Source organism: Stigmatopora nigra, chromosome 3 (assembly GCF_051989575.1).
Source record: "Stigmatopora nigra isolate UIUO_SnigA chromosome 3, RoL_Snig_1.1, whole genome shotgun sequence".
Taxonomy (NCBI): domain Eukaryota; kingdom Metazoa; phylum Chordata; class Actinopteri; order Syngnathiformes; family Syngnathidae; genus Stigmatopora; species Stigmatopora nigra.
The window spans coordinates 1,547,085-1,560,586 of NC_135510.1; the positions used below are offsets into that span (position 1 = coordinate 1,547,085).

The following is a 13,502-nucleotide window of genomic DNA, read 5'->3' on the forward strand; positions in this document are numbered from 1 at the left end:
ACCCTGTTCTTACAAAGTGACTGATGACTAGATGTGGGTGTATTGTATCTCGCACTCATAGACCACATAACAGCTAATTCAGTGTTTTATAAAGGTTAAATATTAAATAAGACCAAAGGGTTAAAATTATATTTTTAAGGCCACATATCACACCAGCTAAAGCCTTCTCGTTTTTTGTTACCATGCCATTGACTAGCGAAGATAGCCCGCATACTAGAGGTGAGATTTTGAGCCTAAACCTGACCTGACCCGAAATTCGACTCGGGTCGGGCCTCAAATGTCAACCATTACTTCTAGTTCGGGTCGTATCGAGCCGGGCTTCTCTCTATTTATGTTTAAAAGAATGTACACTAAAACGATGGATACTAAAATAAGGAATATACTAGTTACAAAAGAAATAATTTTGATAAAACAGTGAAGGCACTGTAATGTATAATTGCTATTTAACTATAGTAAACAGAAGCCGGAGAGACAGAGCAATCTCTGCGCACGCCACGTAAACGCCACCCTCTTAATAATCTTCCCCTTTGCAAATCCGCATCTATTTTGACTTGGCATGCCCAATATGGAGGATCAAGGAGTTAAGATTAGACTAAAGACAGAAGAAATAAAAAGACAAACACGCACCGGTAAGAGTGAGGTATGGGAAAGCTTCAAATTGATTGTTGAATATGCGACAGAAACTTTTGTTGCCTTCGCTGAATGTAGTCAACGTGACGCTTTGCTTTCATACGAGAGCAAAAAGACTCCCACCTCGACAGTGAGCAGGCATTTAAACAGTTGAAATCATCAAACATCTATATTATCATATAAAAGATGTCAATGATGATACAGTCTTGTTTAACTTAGATTTCGGTACAAAAGATAGGCTTTAATTTCTTACCTCCTCTCATTTTCTGAACCGCTTTATCCTCATGAGGGGGTCGCGAGTGGTGCTGGGGCCTATCCCAACTGACTCCGGGCCAGAGGCGGGGGCCAACACCCTGAATCGGAGGCCAGCTTATCGCAGGGCACAAGGAGATGGACAACCATGCACAATCACACTCATACCTAAGGGCAATCTAGAGTGTCCAATAAGCTTAGCATGCATGTCTTTGGAATGTGGGAGGAAACCGGAGTACCTGGAGAAAACCCACACAGGTCTGGCGAGAACATTCAAACTTCACAGGTGGACCGACCTGGATTTGAACCCAGATCCACCAGTGAGAGGTCGACACGCTAACCACTCAGCTGGCAGGCCGCCCCAATATTCAAATCAATGTCATAATTATATAAAATATATGAAATTCACTTCGGTGGACAGGTGGATGAGTGGTTAGTATGTCAGCCTCACTGTAAGGGACGTGGGTTCAAATTCAAGTCGGTCCATCTGATGCATTTTACTGAAGTGGAAAAAAAATCCCAGTAGTTTATATTGCCGATAGTTATCCACAACATTTTTTGCAGTCCAGCTTAAGCACTTAACACCCTCCCTCAGACTTAATCAAGGGCTACAAATCCTGGCTTTAGATAGGAAAAATATTCTACATTAAATCCCAATGGAACATGGGTGAAATGAGAAGATTAAATCCAGCAAAACAGAATATAAAAAAAATACATTTTTATTTTAAAATGTCAAATGATTTTTGAAAACAGGCAGTGTCATATTGTCTCATGATACATCAAGAGGAGCATTCCTGGAACATTTGTTGCTCAGCTGCCACCGTCAGGTCTTATATCCCACATTCTACCCACAGTTTCTGAAGACAACTGGTCTACGGAGCTTCCCCACACCCACACTATAAAGAGGGCAGTGTTCACATTCATCTCACTTCTTCCCCGCATGCCACAGAAGAATTGGCTACGGTGTCAAGATGGCAGAGTAAGTCCCCTTCTCTACTCTCTAACATCCACCTTGTTGATGCACAAAACTAACAGGGATTTTCTGTATTTTTTTATGAAGGAAAAAGATGACACTAAGCCGGAGAAATTTCCTTAAGGTAATGTGTGATTGTGGTTAAACCTTAATAAGGCCTTATGCAAATGGCGCCAATCCAAAATACAACCTGCAGGCCAGCTGTGGCCCACTGCTCAGTTTTTTATTGGACTGCAGCAATTTTTGAAATATAATTGAAAAAGACCCACACAAGTTGCTTCAATTCAGTCTACATTCTAGTATTGAACTTCTCATATTTAGCAATAGATGGGTCTAGTCGCTTAAATAGTACCACCCTATTAGCTCAGGGTTTAAAACCTGAAAGGATGTTGAAACCGATGTGGGAAGAATTAAAATAAACTTACATAAAACAACAACCCACTCTGATAAATCTATCTTTGCTGTGCTTTTATCGACAATTTCCTGTCACTGGACATTTTTCCTTTGTCCTTCATTTTTTTCAATAGTTTAGTGCATAAATGTATTATAATATTCTTTTTTTATCTGAAATATTTTGTATATTTTGAACTGGGATAGCTAAAATTAAATGATTGGATTGGAGCTTTATTTCATCCCGTATTCGGGAAATGTCCTTGGTTGCAGTAGCAAGACAGTAGCAAGCGCAGACCGAGCCATGCGCCTATGTGGGGTTGAGTCGAAAAGGTCGCAAAACAACAAAGCAAAAAGCACAAAGTAATAGGCAAAGTACATGGGAAGAATTAAGAAATATTAAAATACCAGTAAAAAGATAGAAGAGCAGCAAAAACACAAAACGATCAAGAGCGGACAGAGCTACTGCTACCGGCTGCCACTTGAGCGGCGCCATCTTGGTTGAATTAGAAAAAAACGGATAGAGACATAAGAAAAAGACATTGTAGAGTTAGACAAAACTGGAACAATGCACAGGAAGTTGAACTTTTTTCTTGCTCCGGATTTTCAGCGGCATCAAGGTGTTGCTCTTTCTGCTGCGTATTGTTCACAGCTGCTCCCATGTGCCTTTGGCACCCCCCACGACAGTGGAGACATAGCTGAATGGTTCCAAAAAATAACTAGCAGACAGAAACAAAGCTAATAGGACAAAGAAAGTTGTAAAAACTATAAATCACAAAGTAAAGTAAAAGGGAATGTATTAAGAAATCATAAAATGTAAGAAAAAAAGATAGAAAGGCTATAAAACAAAAATTAATAAGAGTGGACAGAGATACTGCCATCTAATGCTGATTATGATCCTGTTTCATTGAAACTAATTCACAGTTTCACTGCCAATGCACGTCCATTCCAATTTAACTTGGTCCTCACAGTCAAAATGTTAGTAGAGTTAGTAAACACTTAACAAAAATACATAATAAAAACACAATATTTTTCAACCAGGTTCAGTTCTAATGTTTAGCAAATGTAAGTGGAAGGATTTCAAGTTGATTTTCCTGATAGCCGCCCTTTAGAGAGAAAAGCTCTCTGTCGACACTCCTGCACTATGAGTGGATTTTTTTTCTATACAAAGCCAAATTTATTGTAAAAAAACCACACAAATCTGTTTATGATTGTGAACTATCTGCACTGCCTTCTTTTTAGAGCTTGCTGTTGCAAATTGGTGAGTCAATGCTGAATGAGGAGGCTTCACTGGCCCAAAAAGAGAAAAACAAATATATGGAAGAAAACTGCCCTACTCTCGCTTTCCCTGACTGCATGGAGGAGTTGCAGGTAAACAGCACATTGAATTGAATGAATACTTTTATTTTCATTATACAAGTAAAATTAGATTTAAAGCTTTCACCACATAGTGCACAAATAACAACAAACAGACAAATAATCAATAAATAAGAAAAAAATGAAGAAATATTTAATAAATAATAATAAATAAAATATTAAGGAAATAAATAAACCACTCAAAAAATCACTGTTCTATTGGCCCAGGTTTAATTTACTTAAAAATGTTTGAAACTGGTTTATTACATGATTCCAGTCTTAATCATTAATCATTGATCTGAGCTCAGCACTACACAATTGAATTTTCAATTTCATCGTCCATACCATGCATCCTCGTAAGGGTTGCAGAAGCCTATCCCAGCTGATTTTGGGCGAAAGTCAGACTACACCTTAGACTGGTTGCCAGTCAGCCATAAGGCACACAGAGAGACAAATGACCATCCGCTCTCACAATCATTCAACCACCAGCAGGAATCGGGCCGGCACCGAAGTCAGGCACCTGGACTTCTACATTTAGGGGTGTTCAAACTTTTTTACTCAAAGATCTACTTTTCAAAGAGCCAACTTTGCACGATTTACCCTTTTTTCCCGGGGTCCCGACAAAGCTCAGCAGTTATTTATGCTGATCATTATCTGATGCCAGCAGGGCCCAACATAGTGTAGGCAGGTAGTAATCGTGCTAGGTGTTGCGATAGCGCTGTTGTCCAGCTCAAGTCCCTTAAAAAATGTTACTACAAATCCAATCCTTGGTTTTAAGTTGTGTGATCTACCAATAGTAACTTAGCGTTCGACTGGTAGTTCGTAATAGGCATATTGAGCACCCCTGCTCTACACCATAGAGGCGGCTAATTTTCAAATATGTTTTTTAAATTAAGGCACTCAAACTTTTTCTGTTATTTTTAAACTAGCAATACCATAGTTGATTACGAGGTGGAAACAAAATCACTACAATTTATCCAAATCAGATATTTATGTCTTCCTGAAATGGAATGTGTAATTTATTCATCTTCCATATTGTCTGTATCCTCACAGGGGTTGCAGGGGGTGCTGGAGCCTATTCCAGCCAAGGCTAAGCAGCAGGTAGCGGAGGCCCCTGAATTGAATGCCAGCAATAATTGGCATACTTTATGTGTATTATTTTGGAAATGTGAAAACAAAATGAAATTACATGGAAAAAGATACCATTCGATTGGGAAGTATTGCTTTTATAAAGAGGCAGGAAAAAAATCTGATCCTACTAACTATATTGCCATGAACTAATATTTGTTCCATCTTACTTTTCTAATACATCAATGTCTGTATGGTGTACTACCAAGGAGCTCTGTCGAAAACTGCACAAGCAGATCGATCTGGTAGATGATGAAAGATACGACATGGATATGAAAGTGAAGAAGTCCGAAAAGGAGGTACACTTTTGAATGATTTATTTCCACAGCAATAATTACAAATGAAAAAAAATACTCAAGTAGAACCAATCCTTATCAGATCAATGACCTGAAGATAAAGGTACAGGACCTCAACGGAAAATTTAAAAAGCCGACTTTGAGGAAAGTACGAATGTCAGCTGATGCCATGCTGGCTGCCTTGCTGGGATCCAAACACAAAGTGTCCATGGACCTAAGAGGAAATCTAAAGCAGGTCAAGAAGGAGGTGAAGGACGAGGTGAGTCATTTCTAATTAATTCTAAATATAATTGAATAAAGGTTTCCATGCACAATCCACTGATTACATATGTCTCATTCAGGACAAACAGACTGGTGATTGGAGAAAAAAAATTGAGGACAAAGCCGGAATGGATGGAAGAAAGAAGATGTTTGAGACAGAGGCCTGAGCAGCATCATTTCAGTGTTTTTAAGATTTTTGGATAAATGATATAATTAAACAATGATATAATAACAAATCCAGGTCGGTCCACCTGTTTGGAGTTTGCATGTTCTTCCCAGGCCTGCATGGGTTTCCTCTGGGTACTCTGGTTTACTCCCACATTTCAAAAATTGTATGGTAGGCTGATAGGACACTCTAAAATTGGCCACCGATTCTGGGTGTGGTGGTGGGATAGGCTCCAGCACAACTCATGACACTAATGAGGATAAAGTGGTTCAGAAAATGAATTAATGAATTTATATACAGGGTTTTGAGATTGAAAAGACTGTCAGCAAAATAACAGAAAGAGGTAATACCAGGGATTCCCAGCACAACAACTGCTCTGTTAATGCATAATACCTAGGCTGGCAGTGAATTAGTTAAATAATCGTATTCAGGTTTCAGATCTCATTATTCTAAAATGTGTCTTAATTTCGACGTGATGTTTAGGGCAATACTTAGAAAAAATAAAACCAAAAAAAAGCAAAAGATTGTAAGGTACAGTCGGTCAATAGGAAAAAAATATCAACAAGGGGTTTTGAATGAACGTTTCTCATGTGACATCACGAGTTCAATCTTAAGTGGCGGAAGTAGAGTCTGTCATCGATATCATATGCAATCGAGAAATGTTACAAGGGTGTGTCGGTGGAGTAAGTGGCTGGATGCTGTTTTGAATCGGAAGTTTATGATAAACACATCTTTTTCAAAATAGATTTGAGTTGAATTGAAAATTATCTGTAGCTATATTTCAAATGACACCACCCTCTCGTTGCCGAATTCCCCCGACGCAAAATGACCGACAAATGACAATCCCTGTCCCCCTTGGCTCACAGCACGCCAAACATCTAACCTAATATACGTGATATCTACAGAGGAAGGGCTCTGTGTTTAACCGCTGATAGCAGGCCACTATTAATAAAATATCCGATATATCGCCTGTGTAAAAAAATCTATCAGAGTGCTCCGTGTGGCGTGCCTTTGCCACATTTCTAAAACATCACCGAGAATGACGGCAGCGGTGTTTTTTGGTTGTACCTTCATCGCCTTTGGCCCTGCCATTTCTCTGTTCCTGTTTACCATCGCCCGGGAGCCTCTGCGAGTTATCTTCCTCATAGCAGGGTGAGACATATATTTCTGGATACTTATCGTTAAATTAAGCTTTGACTTCTGGTTTCGTTCTAAGATGGATAAATGCCAGTTGGGGTTTTACAAGCTTATTGAAGGCGCTGCATTGTCTGTGTTGATCCCAAGCAGTTTGCTTCAAGTTTGTGCTAGCACTTTGTGTCTAACTACAGCAATCCCTCGATTATTGCGTCTTCACTTATCGCGATTTCACATATTTTAAATGTTTACCCGCCATTAATTAGGAAAAAGTCCTTATAAATGTGAAAATCCACGCTGAAACACTTAAGTAGAATCCACTTTTGCTACTCGCACTCAGCACTGGAACCAAAAGTTTTTATTTAATCTTTTAAAGTTCATCAAATTGTGAAAAACCAAGGCGAAACCTGTAAGCAGAAGCCACTCTTGCTACTAGGTTTCGGAAAAAAAAAATCATAGGGATGACCCTACTTCGTGATTTTTCGATCATGTCTGGTCTACATTAACCACAATATTCAAGGGATTACTGTACTATATTTATTTGAGTGAAACGTGCAAAATTTTGTACCAAAAAACTGAAGCAAAGTATGGTTGCACGTTATACACAAATACCGGTGAAACACTGCCTTCCGCTTGTGAAAAAGTCCCCTCCGCAGCCATTATGTAGAATGGGAGACGTAAAAACTGTCTTTGCCCGCCGGGTGGCGATAATCTAACTTCTTTTACAAAAGCCAGCCCTCTCCTAATAGCCTTTGGCAAGTTTATGGAGTAATAGGGGTAAAATTGAAAAAAAAAGTTGCTCTAGGGAAATTAGTCCGCTCAGTGAGCGCTATCCTCGCTCAAGATGAATAGAATCAATTATTTGGTGAATCTGAGGATGATGACTCAGACTTTAATTTAAAAAAAAAATGATGATGAATTAGACTTTAAAGATTTAAAATTGTAAATTCCATTTAAGAATTGTGTTCATATTGGTAGTAGTTTGTCTTCAGCATTTACCAGTTATCAGTACCAGTTCAATCCTTGGTGAACTGATAAAAATTGAAAAGAATAACGTATGCCAATTTTTAGGCACAAATTATGGGTGCGTGTTATACTCGAACAAATACGGCAGTATATAAAAAGACCTGATTATAAGACGACCCCCTCTTTTTCAAGACTCAAATTTGAAAAAAAAAGACTTTTTGAACATCAGCCTAGTTCCTTCGAGCATGTTTTTAAGCTGTTTTTTTTCTTACCAGCCCTAAGTGTGATTTTTAAGGAACGTCTCAAAATAACTTTTTTTGTGCTTGTTCTATAGGGCATTTTTCTGGCTTGTCTCGCTCCTGCTCTCCTCTCTGGTTTGGTTCATCTCTGTTCAGATAAGCAACAAGGACAGTGCCGCTCAGCAGAAAGGCCTCCTCATTTTCGGCGTTGTTCTGTCAGTCCTCCTGCAGGAGACCTTCCGCTTTGCTTATTACAAACTGTTAAAGTAAGATAACGTACACGCACAATAAATGATTCCACATATTATTGAGTAATGACTATGTTGTATGATGTTTGTGTCTGCAGGAAAGCAAATGAAGGTCTTCTCACCCTCAGTCAGGAGGAAACTATGCCCATCTCCATACGACAACTGGCTTACGGTATGCTTTAAACATAAAAAAAGACAAATATTACTAACATTCATTTGAAATTGCGCTCTAGCTGATTTTACTAAAACAACAAACATTTTGTTCAATATTGATTATTCATACTCACCTTAATTCCTAATGGAAACTAAACCCAAATTAGCGCTACCACTTACATTAATGTATTTTTTTTGTTAAAATTGCTTTTGTGCAAAAAACATGAATTACAATGAAACATTTCTCAGGTCATGGGACTACTAATGTTGGCCAACATTGCCCTCTGCTGGCTACTGTAATTACTGTCAATAACCTTCTGAAATTTTAATTTCAACTTTGAATGTTCAAATTTCAAACATTATGTCAGTGCTTCTCAATTATTTTCTGTTAGCCCCCCTCTAGCAAGAAGAAAACTATTCGCCCCACCCACCTCCCACCGTGACTATAAATAAAATCATTTTATAAAATTGTTATAAGTACAACATTTTATCCTTATTAACATTAAAAAAAAAGGGAAAAAAGAAAGAAATATAGTCAAGCTTACAAAGAATAACTTTATTAAATCTTGTTTTAAGTCTGCAACAGAAAAGATTTTAAGTGCATCAATGCCTGAAATAAAAAATAAATGAGAGCGCCACTGCCAGCTACTGTAGTGGATGCGCAATTACACTTTATACTAGTACTACGGCCAAATAAAATCCTGTTCCCCAGGGTTACACCCCCCCCCCCCCCCGGTATCGCACCACGCCCCCCCCCCCCCCCAGGTATCGCACCACGCCCCCCCAGGGGGGCGCGCCCCACTATTTGAGAAGCACTGCATTATGTGAATAAATGTGAACAAGAGTTAGAAGAGGCATTTAGTATACTGTGGATTGCTTATATAGTTGTTAGTACCTATAGGGTTTTTTGCAGGAACCCAAATATTTTTGCTTGGTGTATTGCTTGCTTTTGAACTTTGGGTCCATAACAGCCCAGATGGTTCTTTCTTCCTTTGGCCTGAAAGACATGAAATCCACAATTTCCAAAAACAATTTTAAATGTCGAGTTGTCAAACCATAGAACACATTTCCACTTTGCGTCATTGCATCTTAAATGGTTTGGGCCCAGAGAAGGCAGCAGAATTTCCATGTATTGTTGATAAATGGCATTTGGCTTAGCAAAGCATAGTCTTTAGTTCAGTTTCTACCAACCTATTTTGAACTGCGGCACACTTTTTGCATTGAAAATATCTCAATGGACTCCATCATCTGAAATTCTTTTAATTTAAAATTATGTTGTTTATATTAAAAATAGTCATTCTCATCAACGTTTTATAAGCAGGAATCACATAAACTTCCGAAATGATTCCAAAATCGAATTTTTCACACTGACCTAGAGTTGATGTCTGTGGATCCTGAACAACTTCCGGTTTGAGTGATGAAAGAATAAGGGATGTAATATTTTTAATTGCATAATGTTATGACTTTTCTCCAAATATGACTTAAATTTCCTAATACTAGGCAAAAAAATCTGCTCGCACAGACTTCACATCGCTAGAAGTTAATTCCCTGGCCTAGAGACCAAACTAAATGACTGTTTCACAATTTGAATCTTGTAATAGCATAATTTTAATTTAACCTTCATCACGTTTTAATTTTAACCTTGTATTAGTTCAATTTTAATCTCGTTATATTCATATTCATTTTTTTCTCTGAATATTACATTGTATGACTTTTTCGAATTGCCCGCGGCACACTAGTCTGGGAAAGACTGCTTTAGTCTAATATAGCTTTAAGTTGCATTCACAGATTTAGTACAAAAATGTATTTACTGACGTTATTTTTCTGATGTTTTCCAGAGCCGATGTGATGATATTCTCCTCTGAACTTTACCCAAGCACAACTTATTACGGATACTTGTTAAACAAACATATTTAAAATATGCCTAAAACAGTTTTTTTTTCAAAAAATGACGATTGTATGTTAAGAGTGTAATGTGTATTGTTTCATTATAATTTATTATTGAATAAATAATATAAGCACAAACTAACTTTGTCAGATGTACTATTATTGCTTCTTTTGTAACATATGTTCTTTCCTGTAATGCTTTCAGTGTCAGGCCTTGGCTTTGGATTCATGAGTGGAGCATTCTCTGTGGTGAACATTCTGGCTGATTCAGTTGGTCCGGGCACTATTGGTATCCATGGGGACTCACACCACTACTTCTTGTCTTCCGGTACCACAAGGCCGCATTTTCCCATTTTGAATAAGAATATATAACACTACCATTGCAAATGACCTTTTTGAAAAAGACTTGAAATTTAGACAAGATTCAAAAGCGTCAAAAATCTCCCAATTCTCTTTTGACTGCTTATATAAAGTTGCAGTTAAAAATGTAATGTATGCTTTTATACATACATGTTCACTCGATTTAAAACTTTCCTCTCTTTTCCCCTTCTAGCATTCATGACGATGGCCATTATTCTTCTTCACATGTTTTGGGGTGTAGTCTTTTTTGATGCCTGTGAAAAGAGGCAATGGTGGGCGGTTGCTGCTGTTGTCATCAGCCACCTGGTCGTTTCTTGTCTGGTGAGTTATGTTTGAGGGTTAGTGTGTGAGTGTTGGGTTGTGTGGCTAACAAGTAAGCTCACACTATAAACCAGAGGTCTGCAAAGCGGTCCTCGAGGACCTCTGTGGGCACAGGTTTTTTTTCCAACCGATCCACAAAAATATTTTAACCAATGAGGTTTCTGTTGAAACGAGAAGCACCTGACTGCAATCCACTGGTTGCACTTCTAAGATACCAGATTGGTGGCAATATTTGACCTTATAGGTTAGAACTAAAACCTGCACCCCATTGCGGCTGTTTCTGAAATAGTTTAGAGACCCCTACAATCACCAATCCCCCTAATATTGCACAGAAAAATATTGGAGTTTAATATTATCATCCAGAATGCACATCATCATCCAAAAAGTGTAATCCTAACCTCAGTTGGAATCTGTATTTTAAATGTACGTATTGGCAATACAGTGGTACCTCTACTTACAAAATGTATTTGTTCCAGAAGTATTTTGTAACTTGGAATTTTCGTATTTAGTGGCCTGTTTTACATTGAATTAGCCTAATTCATTCCACAATCTTGAATACAACCCACTATAAACGCTTTGAAAATTATAAAAGTATACCACTTCTGTTTGAAATATGTATGCAAATACCGTATTTTTGGCATTATAAGGCAGCATTTTCTTTTTGATAATTATAAGATATGCCTCTTTTGATTCATACTTGTATAGATTATTTTATCTTGCAACAATAATTTACACGTCAAAGTATTTCGTAACCTGAAAATGGCTTTGTATTTTGAATCATTCGTAAGTAGAGATACCATTGTACTGCCAATCCCTTACAACACAAACTGATCTATATCTTCTCTCACAGACCTTCCAGAACCCACAGTATGTTGCCAGCTTGGTTCCGACCTACGTTATCTTATTCTTAATGGGCGTGTGGGCCTTTTACGCTGCTGGCGGATCCCTCAGGAACCTCAAGCTTTGCCTGACCTGCAAAGATAAAGATTTTTTGTTGGCCAACCACCGGGCCAGATAACGCAACACTGTAGCTTGGACTCTCCATCCAAAGATTTCCATCTGCCACTCTCTCTCTCTCTTTCGCATACACACACACTGAATACACCGAGAGAGTGCAATTCCTCTTTTAATTAAATTTTGAAATTAAACCTACGTTTTTATTTTTATTATTTTGCTTTAAAAAAAAAAGAAAACAAAAAAATCTAGTAAAAGCAGTGATTGTTTTGCAGAGGAAAGTAGTATTTGAAAAACACATTCAGTGGTAAAACTCAGTTTGTCTGCCCCATGTTAAATGTGGTTCTGCTCGCAAATGTATGTCCGTGCAATCTTGGCTCATACGTATTATTTGCTGCATCGTTTATGGAAGCTTCAATGTTGAACGTGTGTACCATTAATTGTTTTGTCATCCATTCCATAGGTTGCAGTGGCTTTCACTTTATCACATTCAAGGAGTAAGTTTTTTTATACATCATTAAAAAAAAATCATGTAATGGATATCGTCACCACTAAGTACTGTAAATACTTGACAACGAACATCATACTCTTGAAATAGCTGTCTGTACAAGTTATAAAAAAAAAAATAAACATTTGACAGCTAGCCAGAAACAGTTTTTATGATCAACAAAGTGAACTGTAAATATTTTGTAATTTGGTGAATGTTTTGCTTCTGTATTGCCTTTTAAAATGATTTGGTTGCTTTGTTATACATCACTAATTTAAATCAATATCTCGTGTAGGTAAGGTAATTCTTTAGCATTCCATTCTTTCTGCAATTTCCCATTTATGTATAAAAGTTTCATATTAGTATGGTTTAAGTTTCAGTTGAGTGCATTAATAAAATAATAAGCCGATCAAAATTGGGCATAGTTACCATGTAGAAAAGCATTGATTGAAATACCTGCCCATCTTATGCTTGGTACCCACCCACTTGGTTGAGAGAATATATGGCTATGTCAACATTTTATGCAATACTAAAACTTTTTATCTACTGCCAAGAAGAGCCACAATCAAATTTGAGCTGTTTTTTTTTTTGCGTTATTTCGTGAATGGTTGACATCATCAAATTTATGAGAACATTTGTCAATGTGTACCATATAGAGGCTTTGACTTTATTTGCAATTTCTCTGAGGCAGTTTGCCTTTTTCTTACTATTCTGGTAGTGAGGCTTATTTTGCAAATGAAATATTGAGCATTTCAAGCAAAATATACTTGGACATATTATACTAGCCGGCACAGTAATATACCAACCCACCAGTCTAACTCCATCATCAAATTTGCTGATGACACCACTGTGGTCGGACTCATCTCAGGAGGGGATGAGTCGGCCTACAAAGATGAGGTCAACAAACTGCAGGTGGGAACTTTTAATATGAGACTAGTCAAGGGTGCCAATCTTCTCTTTTTTGTTTAAAAAAAAATGATAAAATAGAAATATTCAGCTCCAAGTCTGAATGGTTAATAGTAAAATAATTGTTTTTCAACCAGTTAGATGTAGGAGAGATGTATCGTTCACACTGCAATCATCACAAATAAATTTGTTTTATTCTGATTTGAAATATTCTTTTTGCACCATATTCATCTTTCTTTCTGTATTTTCCGCTCTAAAAAGCGCACCTGCAATAAGTGTTTGAAATTTATACTATATGTGGTTAAAAGTTATGTTATACATGCATCTAGAGGGAGATGTGCTAAAGGGAATTTCATACAATAATTAACCAATATTGATCCATATTTTGGGCAGAT

General features: G+C 37.5%; 2 protein-coding genes across 2 annotated transcripts; both read left to right on the forward strand.

Moving 5' to 3' along the window:
• Positions 1 to 564: 564 nt before the first annotated feature.
• LOC144194373 (troponin I, fast skeletal muscle-like) lies at positions 565 to 5,499 on the forward strand. The gene is made up of 7 exons (XM_077713411.1): positions 565 to 640; positions 1,737 to 1,861; positions 1,943 to 1,979; positions 3,488 to 3,616; positions 4,939 to 5,028; positions 5,108 to 5,284; positions 5,367 to 5,499. Exons 2-7 carry the CDS (start codon positions 1,854 to 1,856, stop codon positions 5,451 to 5,453), a joined length of 528 nt encoding a protein of 175 aa, XP_077569537.1. The 5' UTR covers positions 565 to 640; positions 1,737 to 1,853; the 3' UTR covers positions 5,454 to 5,499.
• Positions 5,500 to 6,124: 625 nt separating this feature from the next.
• On the forward strand, positions 6,125 to 13,308 carry aph1b (aph-1B gamma-secretase subunit). The gene is made up of 6 exons (XM_077713410.1): positions 6,125 to 6,604; positions 7,887 to 8,057; positions 8,138 to 8,211; positions 10,285 to 10,407; positions 10,633 to 10,760; positions 11,611 to 13,308. Exons 1-6 carry the CDS (start codon positions 6,492 to 6,494, stop codon positions 11,776 to 11,778), a joined length of 777 nt encoding a protein of 258 aa, XP_077569536.1. The 5' UTR covers positions 6,125 to 6,491; the 3' UTR covers positions 11,779 to 13,308.
• Positions 13,309 to 13,502: the final 194 nt, after the last annotated feature.